General features: G+C 43.2%; 2 protein-coding genes across 8 annotated transcripts in view; both read right to left on the bottom strand.

Moving 5' to 3' along the window:
- Window positions 1-1,300: 1,300 nt before the first annotated feature.
- On the bottom strand, window positions 1,301-16,115 carry EXOSC10 (exosome component 10). Its single transcript, XM_080631031.1, has 25 exons — window positions 15,864-16,115; window positions 15,023-15,159; window positions 14,464-14,587; window positions 13,803-13,907; window positions 13,342-13,507; window positions 12,495-12,606; window positions 12,141-12,216; window positions 11,899-12,009; window positions 11,467-11,610; window positions 10,956-11,146; window positions 10,079-10,235; window positions 9,288-9,436; window positions 8,945-8,995; window positions 8,171-8,282; window positions 7,475-7,516; window positions 6,869-6,947; window positions 6,572-6,693; window positions 6,176-6,268; window positions 5,521-5,595; window positions 4,961-5,048; window positions 4,657-4,730; window positions 3,946-4,120; window positions 3,418-3,479; window positions 2,204-2,277; window positions 1,301-1,628 (listed from the first exon to the last, which is right to left on the bottom strand). Exons 1-25 carry the CDS (start codon window positions 16,068-16,070, stop codon window positions 1,598-1,600), a joined length of 2,757 nt encoding a protein of 918 aa, XP_080487157.1. The 5' UTR covers window positions 16,071-16,115; the 3' UTR covers window positions 1,301-1,597.
- Window positions 16,116-17,591: 1,476 nt separating this feature from the next.
- The window catches only part of MTOR (mechanistic target of rapamycin kinase), a 64,151-nt gene continuing 60,708 nt past the window's right edge, over window positions 17,592-21,034 (bottom strand). For 5 of the 7 annotated variants that reach the window (XM_080631023.1, XM_080631026.1, XM_080631025.1 and 2 more), the window contains 6 exons: window positions 20,570-20,705; window positions 20,109-20,174; window positions 19,332-19,412; window positions 18,964-19,044; window positions 18,266-18,371; window positions 17,592-17,774 (listed from right to left, as the gene is read on the bottom strand). In XM_080631023.1, coding sequence (XP_080487149.1) covers window positions 17,759-17,774; window positions 18,266-18,371; window positions 18,964-19,044; window positions 19,332-19,412; window positions 20,109-20,174; window positions 20,570-20,705 — 486 coding nt within the window. In that variant the 3' untranslated portion in view covers window positions 17,592-17,758. Of the gene's footprint in view, window positions 17,775-18,265; window positions 18,372-18,963; window positions 19,045-19,331; window positions 19,413-20,108; window positions 20,175-20,569; window positions 20,706-21,034 lie in introns of those variants that run through there. The other 2 variants (XM_080631024.1, XR_013958165.1) reach the window with 2 other exon arrangements.

Below are 21,034 nucleotides of genomic sequence, written 5' to 3'. Positions count from 1 at the left end.
TTGCTATTTAACTGCCTCTTTTCAAAACCATTCTCCAATATTCAGCCAGGCAAGCAGATTTTATGTGCAGAAAGAGACTGTGTTCTACCATTACAGCAGGGCTCAATTGGCTCTGTTCACACTAAGATACCCTCCTGTTCCTTCTGCTCCCTGCTCCAGACATATGGGAAAAGATTGAAAACAAACAAAATCCCAAACCTCTTCCCAGGCTTTGTTAAATAAAGCCTACGGGTTAGGAATGGAGAGGGAAGATTTTACCTCTACCCAACAGTCAGAGAAGTAAATTCTGTCATTGCCAAAACAGGGGAGGAGTGTGAAACAGAAAATCCTTAGAAAAGGGAATCAGAGTAAAGGCAAAGCCTTTGGGAAAGGGAGCAAGGTCTATTGGTTAGTGCCATGACCAATAATCCCAGGAGCAGCTCTGCCACTGATTTCATGTGGCTTCAAGCAAAGTCACATCAGCCCTACCCTTCTACTCCTGCCTGTTAAACTGTAATGTTGCTTACCTCTTGCACAGCAGTATTACCAGCCTTCAGCTGTCAGCATTTACATTAAGCTCTGTCATCCATCCATCCCATTGTGGGCTGATATTCTTTCTACAAAGTCTTCAGGGTAACTCACTGCAGGTATTTAAAACTTCAAGGTGTTAGCAGAATCACAGAATCAAGTAGGTTGGAAAAGACCTTTCAAGCTCATCCAGTCCAACCACTCCCCAGCACTGCCAAGGCCACCACCAACCCGTGTCAGTGAGGGCCTCATCTACATGTGTTTTTGAACACTTCCAGGAATGGTGATTCCACCACTGCCCTGAGCAGCCTGTTCCAATGCCTGACCACCTTTTGTTCCCAATATCCAGTATAGTACAGCTTGTGCTCAGTTGCAGCACAGAACCTCACTGGCTTTCCCCAAACCAGTATTTCACTCTGTGTTTCTGCCTTCTGCCTAATGCTATTGCTTTCACCCTGCAACTCAGTGGTGAGACCACTGGTCTCTGATCCCTAACTCTTATTTTTCTCTTTAAAATAAACCCTTTACTTAAAATAAGACACAAACACTGCCAGGTAAACACACTCATGCTTCATATAACCTTGTCTTGTAAGAGAGGAGCTGTGCAGTCCAATTTGTAAGCAAGGCCTAACACAAAAGACACTCTGGCCTCATTTCCTCCTCCAGGCTGGTGGAGTTTGAGTCATATCTACTGAATCTCTCTACTACTTTTGTGCTGGCTTTAGAGATGCCAAGAGGTTCCTCTCATACTCCACGGACATGCTGGGTTTAGATTTGAAGCAACTCCAAGAAGTGACAGGTTTAGCCAAACTGTATTTGACGACACAGGGTAAACTTTCAAAATTACAAACAAAGCAACACTGTGACTATAATTACACAAACCCCCACAGGAATACAATAAAAATTACATCAGTTAAGATGTTTCTCCTTTTTTTTTTTTGGGGGGGGGGGGGGGATTGGGATTTAATGGGTTTAAAACGTTTCTGTACAAAAACTGCACAATGACTGGTGTTTGCTTCTTGTGGTGACAACACTGGTGAATACTGTTCTGTTCAGCAGCAACTCCCAGAGGTCCTGGATCAGTGACTATCTATCTCTTTGGCCAGTGGTGTCTGGAACCCCTGCAAAACACAATTGCAGAAAGACTTTTAACTCTCGCTCTAAATTCACTCAAGATTGAAAAGCTATGACAGGCTACAAGGATTCTATTGAAGGGGTCATGATGCAGGCACAACCTTTCTCCCTCCAATGCTGCTCTTCAATGACTAAATAAAACACAAGGATCAAGCCTTGTAAGGTACACATTGAGTATCTATTCAGAACAAGAACGTTCATATCTGGCAGTGCTGTTATTTATCTCCCTCCCTAGCTAGCCAGATGTTCTCCCCACCTTTACTTATATTTGTGGCCAAAGAAAGCAACTCCTACATCTATTAACACAAACTTTAACCTCAGCATTTCAAACCTTCCACCCAGAGTTGTTGTTTGATTGCATTAATCCTGACAAAGCTATTTCCCCCCCTCTTTTTTTTCCCCCTTTAAACTGACGTCAAGCTGTGATGCAACCTCGTCCCATTAAACACATGCCTAAGCTCCCACAGCAATAGAGGACAATAGCTCTGCTTTGCCCGTAGCTCCAGGGCACAGGCATGAAAACACTCCAGCACTGATGAGAGCAGAGCAGGGTGACACACACCTATCAGCTTTCCCAGCCAGGTAGGACATGCTTCGGTTTCCAGAATGTGGATGTTTGCTAGCTCCAGCAAATCTCTGCATAGAAAACAAACAGAAAACACCAGCATCACAGTGAGTTACCTGCCAAATACAGGACATTCCATGAGATTCATGTGCTATCAGGTCCCTTCAAGTTCACACTGTGAGCTTTATGCTTTAGGACTTCTTTGAATATGCATGTACTAAAAGCATCTGAGCAAGTGCTGTTCTACTGGTCTAACCTTGACATGCAGGCACAACACCCTACTGATGACAAATCTTACCCATCTAGTCAGAAAGATCTGTGCAGGTTGTCCCAAATTCACCAGATGGTTGTTTTCCTCCCACCCCCCTGAAACAAGTTTCAACCGACACAGCAAAGGGATTGCACAGGAAACGGTTTCTTACAGTATCAGGCATAAACTTGTTCGGCTTCTGAAATAGGACTTTTATTGAATATCTAAGGTGCTCCCTGGTACCATTTGCCCTCCAGTTAAATACACAGGAAAGAGGCTGAAATGCATGAAAATGAGCATCAGAACTTGAGCACCCAACGAGTTCATGCACGAGCACCCTATTACTTCACACCTGAGTACCCACTGATGTCAGGCCATGAGCACTATACAGAGTATATGTGGGGGGTTTTATGTAACACAGGTCTGCAGGGGGGACCTGGGGTGGGGTGAGAGGGTGATGACACAGAAACCGCCCTGTGCTGAACACAAGTTTCCCTACCTGTGTGTTTGATTGTTCAGGTTTTCCTTCTTCTCTTCAATCTCAATTAGTAATAAATTAAGTAAAACCTCTCTGAGCTGAGACTGTTTTCCTAATGACAGTACTCAGTGGAGAACGTGGGCAAAACACAGAGCTGGCATGGCCTGGAATAACTGGACTGACTTTTCTTGGACCACAAATTCCCAATAGCAAATTCAAGCGCTACGCCTGTGATGTATGGAGGTGTAGGTGTGAATATATGAAGAGGTGGGAAACAACAAAAGAGTCTGAGGGGTGCCAAGAAAGCTCTTCCTGGATGGAAAGAGGCTATAATACAAAGTATGAGCCTCTGACTGGAAGCTGCACCTCAGTACTAAGTGCTGTTAGGGAACATCCTGCAGATCCAGAAAGTGACCTGCCTTCCCTCGCTGGGTACATGCTATCCCCACCATTCCTGTTCCTTCTTTCATGACATGCCCCTACCTTGCCCACGTAAGTTTGCTTGGCAGGATCGAATTGTGGCGACTGCTTCGACTTGCTGCTTCCTAAGGGAGAGAGGAGAGGAGCTGTCACTAAAGTGTTCCATAAAGAACAGTACATTCCACAGTGTTCCTTTAATGATAAGCAGGTTTCATTGCAGTCTCCCACACGCTAAAAGCCAGAACAGTCTCTGAGGCAGGAGATGCTTTTGCAAGGATACTTGTTACATAGGAGTCACATCTTTGCGTCCTAGTTCCTGAGGTCCAATTAAACAAAGAAAAGAAGCAAAATTTGAATCCACAATCCCCATGGCCAATGGTTTCAGGATTTTGTTTCCAAATTGGAAAAGGAATGCTAAACTCTACATTCCTCAAGTTGATTTCTTTCAGTATTTCCCCACTGGAAGGTAGGTGCATTATGACAGTTTGTACTGCCTTGGCACTCACATCCACACACACAGAGCCTTCTCAGGGCTCAGCTGGCAACATTTCCCACAGCCTGCAGCACACTAGCAAGAGATCCAGATCTTACCCGCAAACACTTTGAAGTTGGACTTGCTGTAATCAAATGGGGTGAACTGCTTGGGTGCTTCCAGCTCCTCTGGCTGCTGGGAGGCTTTTGGCCGTTTCCTCTCCTGTTTTGGCAACTCTGTTCCCGTTTCACCTGCAACTGTCTCTCTCTCCCTCTTCTTACTAGCTTGTTCCTCCTGTGAAAGCAACCCATGGAACAGAAAGAAGGACAAGTTCAGGAGAATAGAACGAGACATCTCTGTGTAGGCATGAACACCAGCATGCAGATGAACTGCCCAATGGACCTAGTTCCTGTGGGAATAACAGCGCAACTAGAAAGCACTGTGTTCTTCCTTGGGCCTAAACTGCCTTGTTTTCTTTCCCCTCATAGCAGGGACTTTTCAGATGAAAAGCCAAGTTGCCATTTCACAGGATACTGACAGGCTGAAATCTGCTGTGGCCCCATAGTCAGATTTGGGGGAACCCAGGCAAGTGAGGAGCAGAGAGGTGCAGCAGTGGAAAACATCCCCTACAGAAGGTACGGAAGGATGTGAAGATTTGCCCAGCACAGTTGCCAGGGGCCTACTGCTACACACATGGCAGAACCACAGTAAGCCCACTATCAGAAGACAGTCATTCAGTATTTCAGTTTTAGGGCTCAGGGTTGCATTCTGAACTATGCAGTAAAGGTCAAGAGAGGCAAAGGCTGGAAGTAGGGAATTCAATGACATACCATAGCTTGCTGACGAACAGACGTGATGGTTTCTGTTTCCTCTTTATATGCCCTCTGTGCCTGGTCACGAGCAGCTGTGGAAACAAACAAGCATTACCATAAAAAGCAGGAATAAGTTTGCTAGGAGCTTAGAAAAAGCAAATCAGCTTGTAGCAAATCTCAAACTAAACAGAGTACAGTCTTTGTCAAATAATCTCATCTATCAGGCAATCCACCATCTAAGGTTTTCCTGTCACTGGGAAACAACCTACGTGCATTGGGAAAAGCACAGCCAACACACTTAGGAAGGAAAGAATGGCTGCACCTGACTGCTGGGCTGCTTTCTTTTTTGCTTCGTCCTTGGACTCCTTCTGTACCCGTGACTGAGTCATCAGCTTCCATTGATTGCTGATCTGCAATGAAAAAACATTACCTGGGATCACTCTCTTTGAAGTTTTATGGCAAAAGGGAGTTTATAAACTTGCTACCACATGCTGGTGTTCATTAAGAGTATAAAAGATCAAACTGGACTGAAAAGAGATTAAGATCTGCTGCACCAGGTAAAGAAAACCCATGTGCTTTAAAAGTTCTGAGCTACAAACATGCCATAAGAACAAAGGTAGATACAGACTTCATTAATAGTCTGTAGCTTTGACATACAGGGAATATACAGTGGGATGTCCCCAATCCCTCGTTCTTCAAAGGATATGAATGCTACAAAAAGAATGAACTACAGATACAGAAACATGTCAAGTTTCTCAAATCTTATTCTTCTGGGGAGAATTAAAGGAGAAAACTCTCTATTGCTGAGGTTCCCAGAGGAAAATCATCTACTTATTTCCTTCTTTTGTACTACTTGGCAGGAAATTTTAGCACAAGTCTTACTTCATAAATCTTCGATGATGGGTCAAACTTTGCAGACTGTGACACATGGGCATTATTCTCTTCTGGAGGTAGGAACTGTAGAGAGGCAAAATCATTTTGCTTTAAACACAGCACATGGCACTCAGCTCACCTCTAAAATGCACTTAAAATGATCCAAATCAGAAAGTGGCTATTTAAGAAGCACTGTATAGCTAGAACAGATTGTGGAAAAAGAAGGGTTAGCACAGCTATGGCCAAGAGAAACGTTCAAGTAAAAACAAGCACAAAAACCCCAAACCCCAACCACACACCCAAAGAAGTTGTTTTGATATTATTTCCTAGTCATTTGCCACTCCAAATCTATAACAAACTATTCTATTGTTCTGCTGATTCATTACAAGAGTAAAACCAGCTCACTAACTCTAGCCAAAAAGGAGAGATCAAAATGGGATGCAAATTCAAAAACCCTCAAACTCGTTTAAAAAACCCCAGTGGAAGGCCTGTTTACTATGTAGAAAGACATATATCTAAGAGGCATTTCAGTGTGTTTTGAAAACAAGTCCACACGTGTGAACTCTGCAAGGACAACCTCTTGATTCCAGCAAGAGCAGCAGCTGATGCTGTAATGCAGCTCTTTCAGATACGCCTAGAACAAATATGTGCTGGGAGCTTTTACCATTCTAAATGGGTTTTCAAAGGACTCCATTATACGCTGAGCTTTCTGCTGTGCAGTGGTTAAAGTCTTATTTCCTTCATCTTTATCACATTCCTAAAAAAGAAAAGGAAAGAAATATTACTATTTTGTTGGTTTTGTTACTGCTGATTCATGCATGGCATTTCTCCTCTGGCTGAAGCTCTACTGATGGCAATGACCCTCCAAAAGAGATGTAATTACCTTGCTGCCCTCCTAACCTAGTTGTCTTCATTATACCATATGCTTGACAGGAAGCCAGTATCATTTCCATGTGTGTTCCACCTTAATATTTCTGGCCATGCTTTCACACAGTTTTATCAGATTATTAAGTATGTTTTCTACTACTTAAAACCTGACACTATCAAACGTGTTGCTTACACTGAATATGCTGAGAGTGGCAGTAGCAAAAAGACATGTTGACTCTGGCTGAACACCCTCAAGATCTGCTGTGCTCTCATCATCTGAGAAGAGGCAACTACGTTCCAAAACTGGTGCAGGCTCTACATGAAAAGGAGACAAATTTTTTATTAGATATATTACACACACACATATATATTTCACTGCTCTTTTGTGTAATAGGATTTCACGGCAAATTTCTTCAGGGCTGCTTATTTCCCCGTGCCAAAGCCACATCATGTCATTATGGGCACAGTTTTTAGGTTAAGTCCAAATTACCCAAGGTAGAGATGTTTCGAAGATCATTCACAGGATTCCGGGATCTGTCATGTGGTCCAAAGAAGGGACTCTCTGGCTTCTGCAGATTCAAATCACAGACACCATTAATACATTACTCTATAAATCTGTCAATGTTTCCACATATTGCAGATACTTTAATGAAAATTCAACTAAAGGAGTGAAATTCAGAGACTGAATATTCCTAATATAGCAGAGCACACAGCATCTGGCATCAAAATGCTATCTGTGCAAACACACACTGAGAGGTGCTTTACTTCATACACACAAGGACAGTAAATGAGTCAGCCTTAGAAATCCATCTCTTCTTACAGATCAGTCAATATAGACTGACACACTTGAAACCGCCTAGCAGCTGCAGCGTTTGCTGATGAAGCCTTAAGTGCTGCTGTTATGGTGGTTTGTAAAATACCAATTTACAGCTGGTAATGTTACGGGCCTAGCACAGAGAAGTAACAATAAGCTAAAGTGGAGAGACATGTAAAATGGATGAGAATAAACCACTTACTAGAAGCTAGAATTCTGCTGCATTTGTCTCTGAGTTAAAGGCTTTAAGACATTAGGTAACAAATATTATGCAAACAATACCTCAGGGACGGGTGGAGGTGCTCTCCTCTTGGCTACCTCTGACTAGAATGGGAGAGAAAGATAAAGTCACTTAAATGCACCTGCCCTATTTCTTCTGGCCATCTTATCAGCGCTTTCAACACATTCATTACAAGCTAGCAGGTTAATAAAATGACATTTTTTCTTCTTCTCCTGCAGGGTTTGCACATGGATACATTTAAACGTCTCCCACAGAAAGGACAAATACATGCTCACAAATGGTTTTGTTTCACCGAAGGAGGAAGACTGTATTAATATCAACACGCTGATGCTGTATTTTAACTAATGAACCTCTCACACCTAGGGGTTTTGTTTTTGCTTCACCATAGCTGTAAAAGATTTATGAATCCATTTACATGATCAACAAATTCCACAAGGTCCACTCCTTCCTCACGCAGGCAAACATGATGTGCAATATAACTGCACTGTGTTCAAGTAGTGTCTGTTCCTTTACTGCTCTAATTCTCCAGGAAGCTATGCTCTGTGTAAGGCAGTACACAGCAACAAGAGACAGGCAAGAAGTTGCAATATATCTTTCTGCTGTACTACAGAACCGTATTCACAGTGTTCAAAAAGCAAACTTCAGCATACATAGCATCACAGGTCACCATTTAGCTCCATTCCCTGGCTTAGGGAAGGCAAGAAATGAGTCTCTTGTGTGGTACAAGCTACTCTTACCTTGAGAAGAGGCATCTCCCGGGCCTGCTGAATGAGGAGATGCAATTCATTAATCTGCTGGCGAACTAGTGGTGGGACTGGATTACAGCAAGCAATGATGCCCTGGGGTTCTCTAAAGAGATGAGGAAAGTTCAGTGTGCTGTATTTATGGCCAATACGTTAGGCATTTGTATTCAAAGGACATGCAACCAGATATAAACCATGGTCCTGACTGGGACAGAGTAACACAAGTCAGATTAATCTGTCAGGGTTTATTCTCTGTGATAAAAAAATCTTTTGTACCAGGTTTGTGATGATAAGGAGAAGTCACCAATTCATGCATTTTTATTATTCACAAATATGGATGTTAGATGATGAGTGGCAAATGTTTCAGGAAAATGTATAAATTGAGGGTGTTTTAAGGGATCTGCCCCTTGCACTCCCCCCAGTCCATTCAGGAACTGAAAAAGACCCAAATACATGTTATGGGGGAACTCATCCCTCTCTTGCTCTGTAACACTGTAGGAACCTCAGAGGGAACATGAGACAAAGGCGTGTGTTTTATTAGTAGAATAAAATCAGAGAGAGAGATGTATCTCAGAAGAAGCCTGTATCCTTCTAAGGATAAGGATTGCTATTTATTTCTCTCCCAAACGGAACAACTACAGAAAAAGCAGTATTGACAGCTAGAAGGAAGGGATCAGGGATCAACTGCAGAAGTAATCACACCCCAGGAAAATGAACTGTTGGATATTAAAAATCAAATGAGACTCCTCAAGGATGAACAAAACTTACTTGGGCAGCTCCTCTGCTATCTTCGATAGCATGTGATTCGGTAGCACATATCTACAACACAAAAAGGCAGTGTGAATGGAACAGAATGTTAAAAACTCTTAAAAATACCTTCAAAACGCACAAGTCTGCCCCAATTGCAAGGTCTGAAAAGACAGAATCACTTAAAAAGAAATTATGATGATCTAGATACCGCTAACATAACAGGACTTGTGTGTAAAACGCAGCCTGAGGTAGTACACAAATTTCTACAGGTAACAAAGTAGTTCCACCTTGGGTGCAGGAGGGGCACAAGACAAGAAACTCACTGAAGTATTAAGCCAGTGACTAAGAAAAGCCTTCCTACCCCGTACTCTCATCCTCTTGACGTGCTGTCTTGTCTCTCCATGCAAACAGCAACCTAAATGCTGATAGCTGCTGTGTGTTGAGATGTTTTTTCTGCCTCCTGTAGAGCTCAAGGTAGGATTCATCTGTAAAGAGGGGCTTGATGTATTTCTGGACAGGAGAAAAAAACACTCATGATCAGAATCAGATTTGTGCTTTCTAGTTTGCACTGCTTCACTGAGAAAGACAGAATCTCATAGGGACATATGGGGACTGAATCAACTTAGGTACAATGTGTCTTGGAGCTTTTGCCCTAAGCTTTGGTGGGAGCCTATCCCTGAAAAACATACATCTCATCCATTTTTACAGGAAAACCACTCCACTCCAGGAGCAGCTTTAGACATACAATATCTTCAAGCTTTACTACATTAGATAAGGTCTGCTTTCATAGATAGTATTTTCCACAGGCACAGTGTAATTATTTCCTAGTGCAACTCCGGCTAGGCTTTGAACTTCTAGGACCATTCAGCAGAACTGGAAATGTAACATCTCTCTTGGAAGAGCACACCTGAGAGCATCAGGAGGCCAAGGAGTGCTAGCATTCAAAAACCAGCAAGAAGGCAGCTGAATCCAAGGATTTTAAATAGTGAAACAGGTGCACACAACCGAGTTAAGAGTTTATACAGCTGTTTCCAGACACACAAAGAGGAAAAAAAACCTATGTCTACGCAACAGATGTAGAATAGACAAAGGACTTTCTGTCCTACTAAGCCCATACTCTGATCCAGGCAATCCAACCAGGTGAAGCTTTACCTTCAGGCAGATGTCCTTGCTGCGCTGCCACACAATCTCCAGCTGAGTGGGCAGCTCATTCCCCTTCTCCCACAGCGCCTCCCTCACTTTATCATAGATGTAGAGCAAGTAGTGAGTGTCGTCACGGGCATACTGCAACATCTCTTCTGGCAGAGGGCTAGAAAAAGAGCCAAAATTACACTAATACATTGTGATTGCCCCACCAAGCTGTCACTTTCCTCTTACTAAACATATTAGGGCAAACTGCATATAAAACACACCAAGAACTAATACGGAAATTCTTCTGTTTCCTTACTGAAGGATTTGTTGGGCAACAGCAGTAACAAGCTGTGCACTTCCCAATTCAGATGGCTTCACAGGCCAGAGAGCAAGACTGTCATGCAGCTAACTGAGATGGCAGAACTGCTTGCTATGGTATTTGTCTAACTCTTCTCTCTCTGCAGAGCCTACATAAAGCAGACCTGGGACCTCTGTGGTGTGCAAGGTCCATGTGTACAGCCAAATACATTGCTTCAACAGCATAATGCTCTACCTGGTGAGGGTGACTGAACATTTTAGTGGGGGCTCTAGAGGAGCAAATACTGATTTTCTCTATAATGCTGCAGTGGTTAAGTGCTGTTCCTAAGAATCCAGGAGCTTTTGATTACTTAATCTTCCTTTATTTTCCCAAGAGAACTCATTCTCTAAAGAAACATGGGAAAACGTTAACGCTCATAGAAGAACTGACAGCACAGCCAGGTAAATGCTGTGCTCGTTCATTTTAAGACCAACCTACAACTATGGGGCTTGCAACTAGAAACATGCTCCTGCTATAACAGTACAAAAAAGGATAAGTGCTACCTTGCAGCTCCAGCCCATTTAAGGGGTCAGTTTTTACCGTATCCTCCAGTCAGCCAGCTGGTACTGCTTGTCAGCATCTACATTGCAATACACCTTTAGCAAGTGGTCCAAAGAATTCTTGCCAAGATTGAGGAGCCGAGCAGCTTGGTGAGTATCAAACATGTTCACCAAGTACAGACCAAAGTCCTTTTGCAGCCATTCCACATCTGAATCAGCACCATGAAGGACCTTGAAAGGCAAACCAAATTGAGAATGATATGAAGAACATTTGTGCTCCAGGCTGGCTGTGCTGTGGTTTCATAGAGATGTGTCTAGGACCAGATTTCTTTTCCCTCTGTGTAAAACTGCTAAATAAGTGCACTTGGCAAGTAACTGCATGCTTACATCAAGGAAACAGGCATATAAACAAATAAAATGAAAGCACAGCCGAGTGACCATGACAGAGCACAAAGTGTGCTTTTAACTACAGTAAAACTTAAACTAAGGGGAAAAAAAACCCAAACAAAAAGAAGAATTTTGGTGGTAAATTGGTGGCTTTGGCAGCTGACCTTCACAATTGCAGGGTCTGTAAAGGTCTCGTTGAGAATGTACATGTCGCTGCGCAATTCCAGTACGTCAATAATGAAGTCCTCTGTTCGTGTGGAAATCTGCATCAGACATGTCAGGCCCAGGAAGCTCCTGTAGGAATGGTGCTGAAAACATGGGAGAGAGACGTAAGCTAACATCAGTTACAGAAGTAATACCACCAAATTCAGTATGAAGTGTGCAGCCAGTACAACCATTGGAAAACACATAATATTGACATGGTTTAATTCTACCTTACAGATAATATCTGACGGGTCATGAACTGTCTTTTCATGTCAGAAAGTACAAAAAGCAGAAGAAAGAGAAGCTTACAAAACAGACCAGAGGAATATAATGGTCTCCTAGGTACTAACAGCACACATGTTACTTTTAAACAGAAAAGGCAGACTGATTACCTCCAAATCCAGGGCAAACTCTTTACAGTTCGTAAGCTTTTCATTCAGTTCTACCAGTTCATCCAGTGTAGTGATAAAATGACAGGGTGTTTCCTTGATGGGCCTGTACATCTGGCAGAACAAATTATTAGGCACGGTGTGTTCTCTGTCAATTCCCACCCCTGACCCCCACCCTCAATTCTGTATTTCATCGAGTATGGTGACTACATCTGCTGTAAGCTTAAATTAATGTGGGCGCCAACCTGGGGTTCTGGTTTCTGAAGAACTCCATCTGGTGGAGAAAACTGCTCCAGTTCATATTGGTAAGGGTGAGCAAACCTGTGGAAGTCAGGAAAACAGACTAAATTTCAGCCATCTCAGGACGCAGAGATTCTGAGAGCTATTGCAGTTTCCCTATTGAGTAGAAATAGTGTCTCTGATTAAGCACAGGTTTAAAGTAACTGCAGATGTCTAAAACAAATCACACACAACGTAGTGTGAGGACACAAAATACATGCAGAGCTGTCACACATGAAGAGCATTGGCACAATGGGACCATACAAATGCATGTTCACCAGTGGTACTCCAATCACCTTGCTGTCAGTTTAATGTCTTACATGTCTTGCTCAGTTTGCTGGGTCCTCTGCTGGTGTATGAAGTCTGCCAAAGCAGGTGGCACATCCAAGTCCTCAGGGCGCTCCTTTCGTTCCCGTCCACTTTTTGTGAGGGCTGAACAACCAATATGGAACAACTGGACTGGATCCCACACATAACATGCTCCCAGCCTACTACTCTCTCCCCTCCACCCACCACAAGATCCTATTAAAATCCTAAAGTATCAAAATTGTTAACAATTTAGACCTGCAGCTTTTGCTCTCAGTAAGATTTCTGTCTGCACCTGCAATGACAACTCAGTTACCAGGTTTTACCAGGCTGTTGTCAAGGAAGACACAAGGTGGTTCTGCTCAAGAGCTTGGAAGGAGATTGAAAAAGCTTTCAATCATTCCCAGCTTCTAAAAGTACAACTGCATCAGTGCAGACAAAGGATGAATCACCAGCAGCAGAAGAACAACATGCTGGTGGCTTTGATAACGCACCCAAACCAAAGATAGGTCTAACCACAGATCTGGTGCTCCTAACTAATTAGGAATAAGTATCTGTCGAGCCAACTGGATTAGTAAAGACCACTTCTGGTGGCTGAGTGACTCTCATCATGTACCAGTGGTGGTAAAGAGAACTCACTGTATCTGCTTGGAACAGATTATTTACTGTATACCAAGATGAAGATGCTGAGCTATCCTTACATTACATGTATGTGAACAACAGAGTCACAGAGCTTACTACACCTAAATGGTCAATATCTCCTGCTGTTACCTGTTGTCAATGCTTTCTCCTTTAGACTGTGAGGACTGATTTGTGTCAAATACTCTCCATAAGTCACCCAACAAAAAATAACCCCCTTACCTTCAGGCAAAGGTTTCAAAGCGTTTGGCTTCACAAAAAGTTTAGGGACAAAAGGAGTGTTGGAATTGTCAATCTTTTCCCGAAATTTAAGCTGTGGTCGAGAGATATTTTTGGCATGAAGCAGTCGGAAAGTTTCAGTCTGATTTCTCTTGTGGGATTCTCCTGCCTATTTAAGAGAAGGTAACCACAATTTAACAGACATTTGGAGTTTCTTCTACTCAGCCTGACCCAGTATTCAGAGGAATAAAGTTATATCCCAAACTCAAAACTGAGTCACAAAACTGAAATGGCACACAGAATCCAGAATCAAGTTTGAATAAATAGGAAAAGCAAAAAAGAGGGAGTTAAGATGTGCAAAAAACTGTGACAAAACATTTAACTCAATTCCACTGGAAAACCAATAGTGCCAATGCTGGCAAAAAAGCTATGGTAACACATGACACGGAGTGCAGAGGCCTCACCTTGCGGTTCCAGCTGGAAACAATTGTCTGTGGGGGCTGCAACCCAGCAGGGAGGACTGGCTGCTGGTTTCTGTTCACTCCTGATGCTTCATCCAGTAAAATACTCTAGATTCCAGGAAAGCAAGGTGAAAACCTGTTAAATTACCACACTCAGCCACTCCAGTGAGACTGAATAAAGTAACACAGATACGTATTTCCACATCCATTTCCCCTGAATTCTGTGCAACGTGAGACGAATGTGGGAGGAATATGTTGAACATCACAGGTAGGAAAACTTTCCTCAGGGAAGCAGCAGTATGAATTTACAGACCTGTTCTCAGGTTGTGGGGTTTTATGCCAGACTGTATTAATTTCCTAACAAGTCACACAGAATCACAGACTCATAGAATCACTTAGGTTGGAAAAGATACTCAAAATTACAGAGTCCAACCATTAACCTATTCTCAATGAAGCCTATTATTTTCTTCCTTTTGGGCCATAACCCATCTGCCTCAGCTGCTGTGACCACTGACCTAGCCCATGGATTAAAAAGAAACCCACCAGACTGAGGAAACACTAAATGTAACTGTGAATGCACTACCACCGACATTCTTGCAAGGAACAAAGAACTTGCGGTAACTGAACAGTCTGTAACAGCAACAAGCAGAAATAATTTGCTTACCACTCTTTCCAGAATGACATCATTGGCATCCACCAAAATGTCAAATTTATCTTCCAGGTCTGTCACTTTGCTGTGATCTTTCATGTGGCTCCTGCAGCCATAGTACTGCATCACCTTGGTCATGCTTGCAAGAGAACAGCACAGCTATTAGCAGTTTGAAAGCAGGCGCGTTGAACACTAAACCATCCAATTCCCTTCAACTTTAGAAATCTTCAAGGTGTGAAAATAAACCAAATGCAGTACCTACAGACAACATTGTGTGAGCAGTGAAGAGAAGGCACTCCTGTACAGCATTAAGTGTTAGAATTAATTTCTTAGGAACCATGTGACTTTTAAAACAGCCTAATGTGTTTTATATCCTTATCAAAATCATTACAAAAGGCCCTCTTTAAACTTGTTTCTTAAACTTCCAAGCGCTACAAAAGTAGCTAAAACTAGGTGTGTACAATAAGCCATCCCTCCATCTACAGCAAGCCCGGAGTCTCTAAAGAAGGGTGCTACCTTTTGTTTTGGATTGGAAACTATTAGCAACAGCCCAGAGACACAGAAGCATCCTTACCAGTCCAGCAGACGGTCGCTCTGCATTTCACAGTATGCCCGGAAGCCAGAGAAGCATCGGTAGAAGTCGTACTCGTCGCCAGGCTGAGGGAGCCCGCTAGATGCCTTTGTTGACTCTACCATTGTGCCAAGAGCATACTGTGCAAGAACACCGCGTTATTAGCATTTTCTAGGTGCTTTGTTCCTCCATTTACCCAGGATACTATTTTGGCGGAAACACATTTTACCTAGCTTCTCTGCACTGCGCAGTTCTCCTATATAATACCATGGGGCTTTTCAATGGGATTAAGTTTACAGTAATTTAGTTCACGTTGTCTGTTTAGGGGCCTATAAAATGATGAAAATCTAATAACAAAACTTAAAACTCAGTCTAGAAAGCAGGGACGCACAAAATTACTTTAACACACAAAAACCCCAACCAAACAACAAAACCAACACGCTTCCTGCTTGAGAACAGCCTGGCGCTCCCTCCCTTGGAAGCAGCAGCGTGCACAGGTTAAACACAAGGTAGCTGATGCTGAGATCTGTTATCCAGAGGGCAAAGCCCATCGCCACACGCCCAGGAACGGCTCTGGGGTGGCCCTGACTCCTCTGCATCTCATGGAAGCAGCAAACCGCTATCACAAAGCCGGACCGGGGCGGGAACAGCCCAAGGTACCCTAGGCCAGGCCCGCACCCGCCCTGCCAAGCATCTCTTCAGGGCTGCCACCTCCTCAACCGGGGGTCTGCCGGCAACTCCCTGAGGGGAGAACCACAGCTCCCGGCATGCCCCGGGCCGCGCACGGCTCGCCGGGAGCGGTAGTGCACAGCACCCGCCCCGCTGCCTCCCCTGGGCCACGCACCTTAACGAAGGGTTCGGTGTTGTCGACATCAAGCGGCACTGGCGCTGCTGGCTCCGGAGCGCTGCTCTGCTCCGTAGCCGAGGTCCGCCCCGTGGCCGTGGTCCGCTCCGTGGCCGGGGCCCGCTCCGACAGGCTGCTGCGCCCGTCCCACCACGACGGGCCCGCTTCCGCATCGCTGCTGCACCCCTCGCCGCTGGCCGTCGCCATGTTGCTCCCGCAGCCAAGCGACGCTCACGAGATCTCGCGAGAAGCCGGACGCTGAGGGGCGGGGACGGAAGCGGAAACGCAAGCGAGGGGAGGTGGGGGTACGGGGCGTCAGGGCTGCCCTCTGGCGCCCCCAGGCGGCGTAGAGGAACAGGGCCCTGGGTGAGAAGAAACGGGGGTCCCCAAGGGACACCCCTCAGGGCTTACCAAAGGAGAGACCCCCGGCTCCGTTTCCCCACAGGTACCCAAAGGGCAGTCCCCACAACAGCCATAATGTGCCTGGAAAGGGGCTGAGGACGTTACCACCTCCCCCTGTCCCATTTTTGGGGTACACCACCAACACGAATGGCTGGTGAAGCCCGAAGAACCCCAGCCAGGGCAGTGACACAGCCCATGCTACCCCTCGAGCTGTGGCTGTGACGCTGAGACCAAGAAGCTGATGTTCTTACCAGACAGATGACATTACATCTGCTGGAAACTAAAATGTAAGGGATCTATGGTCAAGTTTCTCTTACACAAGCGACAGACATCATTCAGTCTTGGGAGTTTTGCCTCCAGCTGCTAGCAGAAGGGAAACATAGCCAATCACCTGAACTGATGCAGAAAAACACAAGTCATATCCATGGCAACAGGAAACCTTACCAAAAAAAATAGATCTTAGTCTGCTTCTCTGTCTCTTCCTAAAAAGTACTTGGGAATAAACAAGAACACGGTCAAAACATTTACATTTTGGTGTAATTTATTGGCACAAAAATATTCCAATACAACATGGCATCTAAACGTGGCTACTCTGTTGTATTTTGTGCATTGTTTTTAATATGTTTAATTCATAAATCGTAACTCTATCCTCACCCTCATGTTTAATAAGCATTATTTTCTGTTTCAAGTTATGACCAGTTTTCCCACACCCGCCTCTATGGCAAGTACTGACTTTCCCTAGCTATTTCCCAGTACTGCTTTTTAACCCAGATGCTGCGGGAAGCTCCCAAGTGGTATTTCATTTGTACCCTGCATCCAGTTTGCCATGGATCAACCCGCAGAGGCACCTACCTCTGCTCAGCTCAAGGGCTTCAACTCTTGGATGTGCTCTGATACCCTGATCTAGTCTGTACCATGACTCCTGCACTAGTGTCATGACTGGATATACAGTTCCCAATCTGGGGGCAAGAATCGAGTTTGAAAACAAGGTAACAGGATGAAACAATGGTAAAACTCTGCTTTGCTTCTCTTTCCAGTTATCCAGCTCACCCCCAAACCTAAAGGAAGCCTCCTGCAGAAGTGCATTGAGGTCACTGCAGCCACACCAACAGGACTGACCAGGGCAATAATTAATCTGCAAATGACTTCGTGACATTGCTAAGTAAGTCAAAACCCGTATATAGTTATTTTCAATGGATCACCAGTTCCCCAAAGACCAAGTGGAACAATAGACATCTGTGTTACAATCAGTCTTTGCTGTCCTGGAAACCCAAATCAAGTGTTGTGTTTCAGACAGCTTTGTGTTTTTCCAACAGCAGCTATACATTGGCTTAAACCAACTTTTAATATACAATAACTCTTTTCATTTACATTTCAAAATATTTGACAAAGGCTGTATTTCAGTCCAACGTTCAGTTTGTGTTTGTAGAAGAGCAAGTTTGGAGTGCAAAAGCCTCCAGAATAAAAGGCTGTGGATACTGTGGAATCTTCTGTTACCAGAAAGGACACCTGAAGACAAGAAAGGTATTGCAGTAATGCCGACTTGCATATAGTTTCACAAAGGCAATACTGAGAAGGACTGAGATTCCATACTAACCAGGTACCATTTTAGTACAGGAAAAGCTGACAAGTGATCTCCATGCTTCTTTCCAGCTAACTAATGTTTAAAAATGCTACAAAGATCTATTTCCTCAAGCATAATCTAAAGTTAGTTAACTCTCAGAATGACACCTTTACTTTAGAACATGTAGTTCTGCACCATAACTGAAGTGACCACCACATGCCTTATTTGAAACACTTAAAATGCTGCGGCTGATGGCAGTTTTAAATGTTCTAAAATCCCTGTCACTACTGATAACAACAACTTTCTTAAAGGATTGTCCATGGCATCACCGTCACGGGCTTGCAAAATTTACTAGAGCAGATGCAACCTGGGGCAAGGCTCCTGTGTATAACTAACTACACGAGTGACATTTTCCTTAGCTGCATGACAAACTCACCATCCAATGTAGCACTGGCACAGATTCTCATGGGACGTAGCTTGCTTAATGAGCAATTCTACTTGTGTGGGTACGTCAAGAGTTTCATCGTGAGAGAAGTCTCGACCTTGGAAATTAAAGGATGGAAAAAAGCCATGAATGGAAGTCACAAACCCTGTAACATAACTTGCTTCTGTCTGGCAAGTTAAGGTCTGATAGGACTTTTAAATATCCTTCCTTTACAGTGTAGTAACTGCTGTAAAGCATGCAGAGCCCAGAACTCTGTTTTTCCTAGTATTATAGTTTCTTCCTTTATCTTCTCCAAATAATGGATAAACCAACAATAGATAACTTTCCAGTAGCTGGGATTCTCATCCTAACCCCTTCAAGTACATTATTTGGCAGGTGGGGGTAGTTTCTTATAAACTTCAAGAGCATACCATTTCAAAACTAAATGCTGCAAACTATAAAGCCAGGACAGTAGAAATTCAACTTCCATTAACAAGCTAAGAGATGCAAACTATGAAGTCTGTACAGGCTCTTTTGTCTCTAATCCAGCAGCAATACTTAGGTGTTAGACAAAAAAAGGAAAATGGCCTCATCCACTTAATCAAAATATGCTAAATTGAAGGATTAACACAAAATACAAACTCAAAGTAGTGCTGATCCATCTCATCAGATTTTGTGTTTATCCTATATAAAGACAGAACATGGCTCACCAGTGAGCTTATCTCGAACCCTGTTGATAATCTGAATTGCCTTCTTATTTAGAGCTTCTGGTTTCACTAGACCATCTCCTACTAAAAGACAGAAGCAGGAAAGGGAATTAGTACTTCATCCAAACAATAAAAGCATTTGTACTGCTGTCATATCTTCCCATCCCAATTACCACAAATACCATTTTGAAAGCAAACAAACTCAGATACCAGTACATTTTGGCACTGAGAGCACAGATAATTACATTCCTCATTTACGCTGACAAGGAACTGTATCTGTCCCATCTCATGTAATTGTACCTGGATCATAATGAAATTTTCTGATCTAAGAACAATTTCTGCATCAGCATAGAAACACCAATCAAACTTACTGAAGGAATGGATGGATTCAGGCACTGTGGTCCCAGTTTTCTTATGGGCTGTCTCACCCAATTCCACACTGTCCAACATTTCTATTGAAAAAAACCATGAAAACATTGAAGCAGAAATGCGAGGCTGAAGAGCAAATAAAAGAATGTTCTTCTGGAAACATTAAGAAAACTTCATCAGCTAGTTTGAAAAGTGTATTTGACTGTCATCAAGTGTACCACAAATCCCTAATGGAAGCATACCACAGGAACACACATTATTCTTCCCCTGCTAACATACTAAAATACCTGATCCAACTTCTAGAAACATTTTGCATGAAAGTGTAAGTGAAACATACATTGAAATGACATATAATTAAGCTAAAATTACAATCAAATACGTTTATTTGTACAGCTCCTCATACGAACACTGTCCCTATCCTGCAGTCCAATAGGAAACAACTGCTAAGATTCAACACAAAGCTCTCAACATTCAGTTAGATAATTACTTGCCAGGTTTTCACACTAATATTTGGTAGCTGAGTAAATAACTAATCACTTATCAATTACACCTTGGAGTACATCACTTCGTAGGTGCTCCAGACGGGTGTTACTTTAACTGTAAAGGAGCATCTGCTTTTTGAGCCACAGTACTGAACTCACCACTCCCCACCCTACAGCTAATGACAGTAAGCTGTTTGTCTGTCCACTTCTGGGGACTGAAAATATTTACCCAGTCTTGTGCACTGCTGAAGTAACTTGTTCCAAACGTTCACAACACACACCATCTTTTCTACTCACCTACTGACTGACTGGCTGAGTAGGAATCTGTTCTTGTTCGGGAGCGCTTATTACCCTTTGTATTTGCTGCAAGAAAATAAGGAGTTGAAAAGTATGAACTGGAGTTTCAGTGTTTCATAGCAAATTTGTCCACGAACAATATAGATTTGATTGCCTTTCTCCAGCTCCAGATTTTATGTCACCTGAAAATAGCTTTCAATCTCCCCATGACAACCAATACAAAACCAACCCAAAAAATTTTGCTTGGAGGCTTAGTTCTGTATGTGTGTTTAAGGTTTTAACCTCAGTGGTAATTTCACATCACAATCCCTAAAACTGTGTGCCTACAGAAATAGCACGTGCAAACCAATCATTTCATCAGCTTGTCTTCAAATACACACTGGATTTCAGGCTTCTGGACTTCTTGTATGAAACCAGGCTGATTACTCTCTTGTTGTCACTGCTTTATCAGAATCACTTACTGTCCATCAGCCTCCAGTTCAATAACGGATCATACACAAAGGCTTCAAGCACAGCCATGACGCTGTCTTTATGTTCACGCAGGACTTCCATCACTGTGTGACAAGTGATTCTGTAGTTGCCATCGAGGCCCGTCACCTTCAGAAGAGAAAGAAGTGAATCAACCATGCTGCTTCATTTACTATGCAACTCCAACCCTTAAATTCAGGGAGCAGGAAGTGGCTTGTGCTTTGAACTGGAATTCACTGCACTCTGTTCATTAAGACAAGTTTATAATGTTCATTACAAACCAAGCAGTTCTCTTTAGCATTAACATAGTCTTTGTGAAGTACTATGTCATTGCCTTTGTCTGCTTGAGGCAAACAGCTATTGAAATGAGGAAACTAAGGAAGGCCTAAGAAATCGGAGGAATTTCAGGGGCTTTTTTTGCATCAATTAAAAAGTTGCTTACCACTGTAATACACTGT

The sequence above is a fragment of the Psittacula echo genome, assembly GCF_963264785.1.
Source record: "Psittacula echo genome assembly, chromosome: 17".
Classification (NCBI taxonomy): domain Eukaryota; kingdom Metazoa; phylum Chordata; class Aves; order Psittaciformes; family Psittacidae; genus Psittacula; species Psittacula echo.
This window is presented reverse-complemented; position numbering and strand designations above follow the sequence as displayed.

Coding starts and splice junctions, on each gene's coding strand:
- EXOSC10 (XM_080631031.1), bottom strand. CDS start 16,070: ATGGCGACGGCCAGCGGCGAGGGGTGCAGCAGCGATGCGGAAGCGGGC. Junction 6,694..6,868: donor TCGAAACATCTCTACCTTGG/GTAATTTGGACT, acceptor CTTTTCATGTAG/AGCCTGCACCAGTTTTGGAA. Junction 3,480..3,945: donor CAACTTCAAAGTGTTTGCGG/GTAAGATCTGGA, acceptor TCTCTCCCTTAG/GAAGCAGCAAGTCGAAGCAG.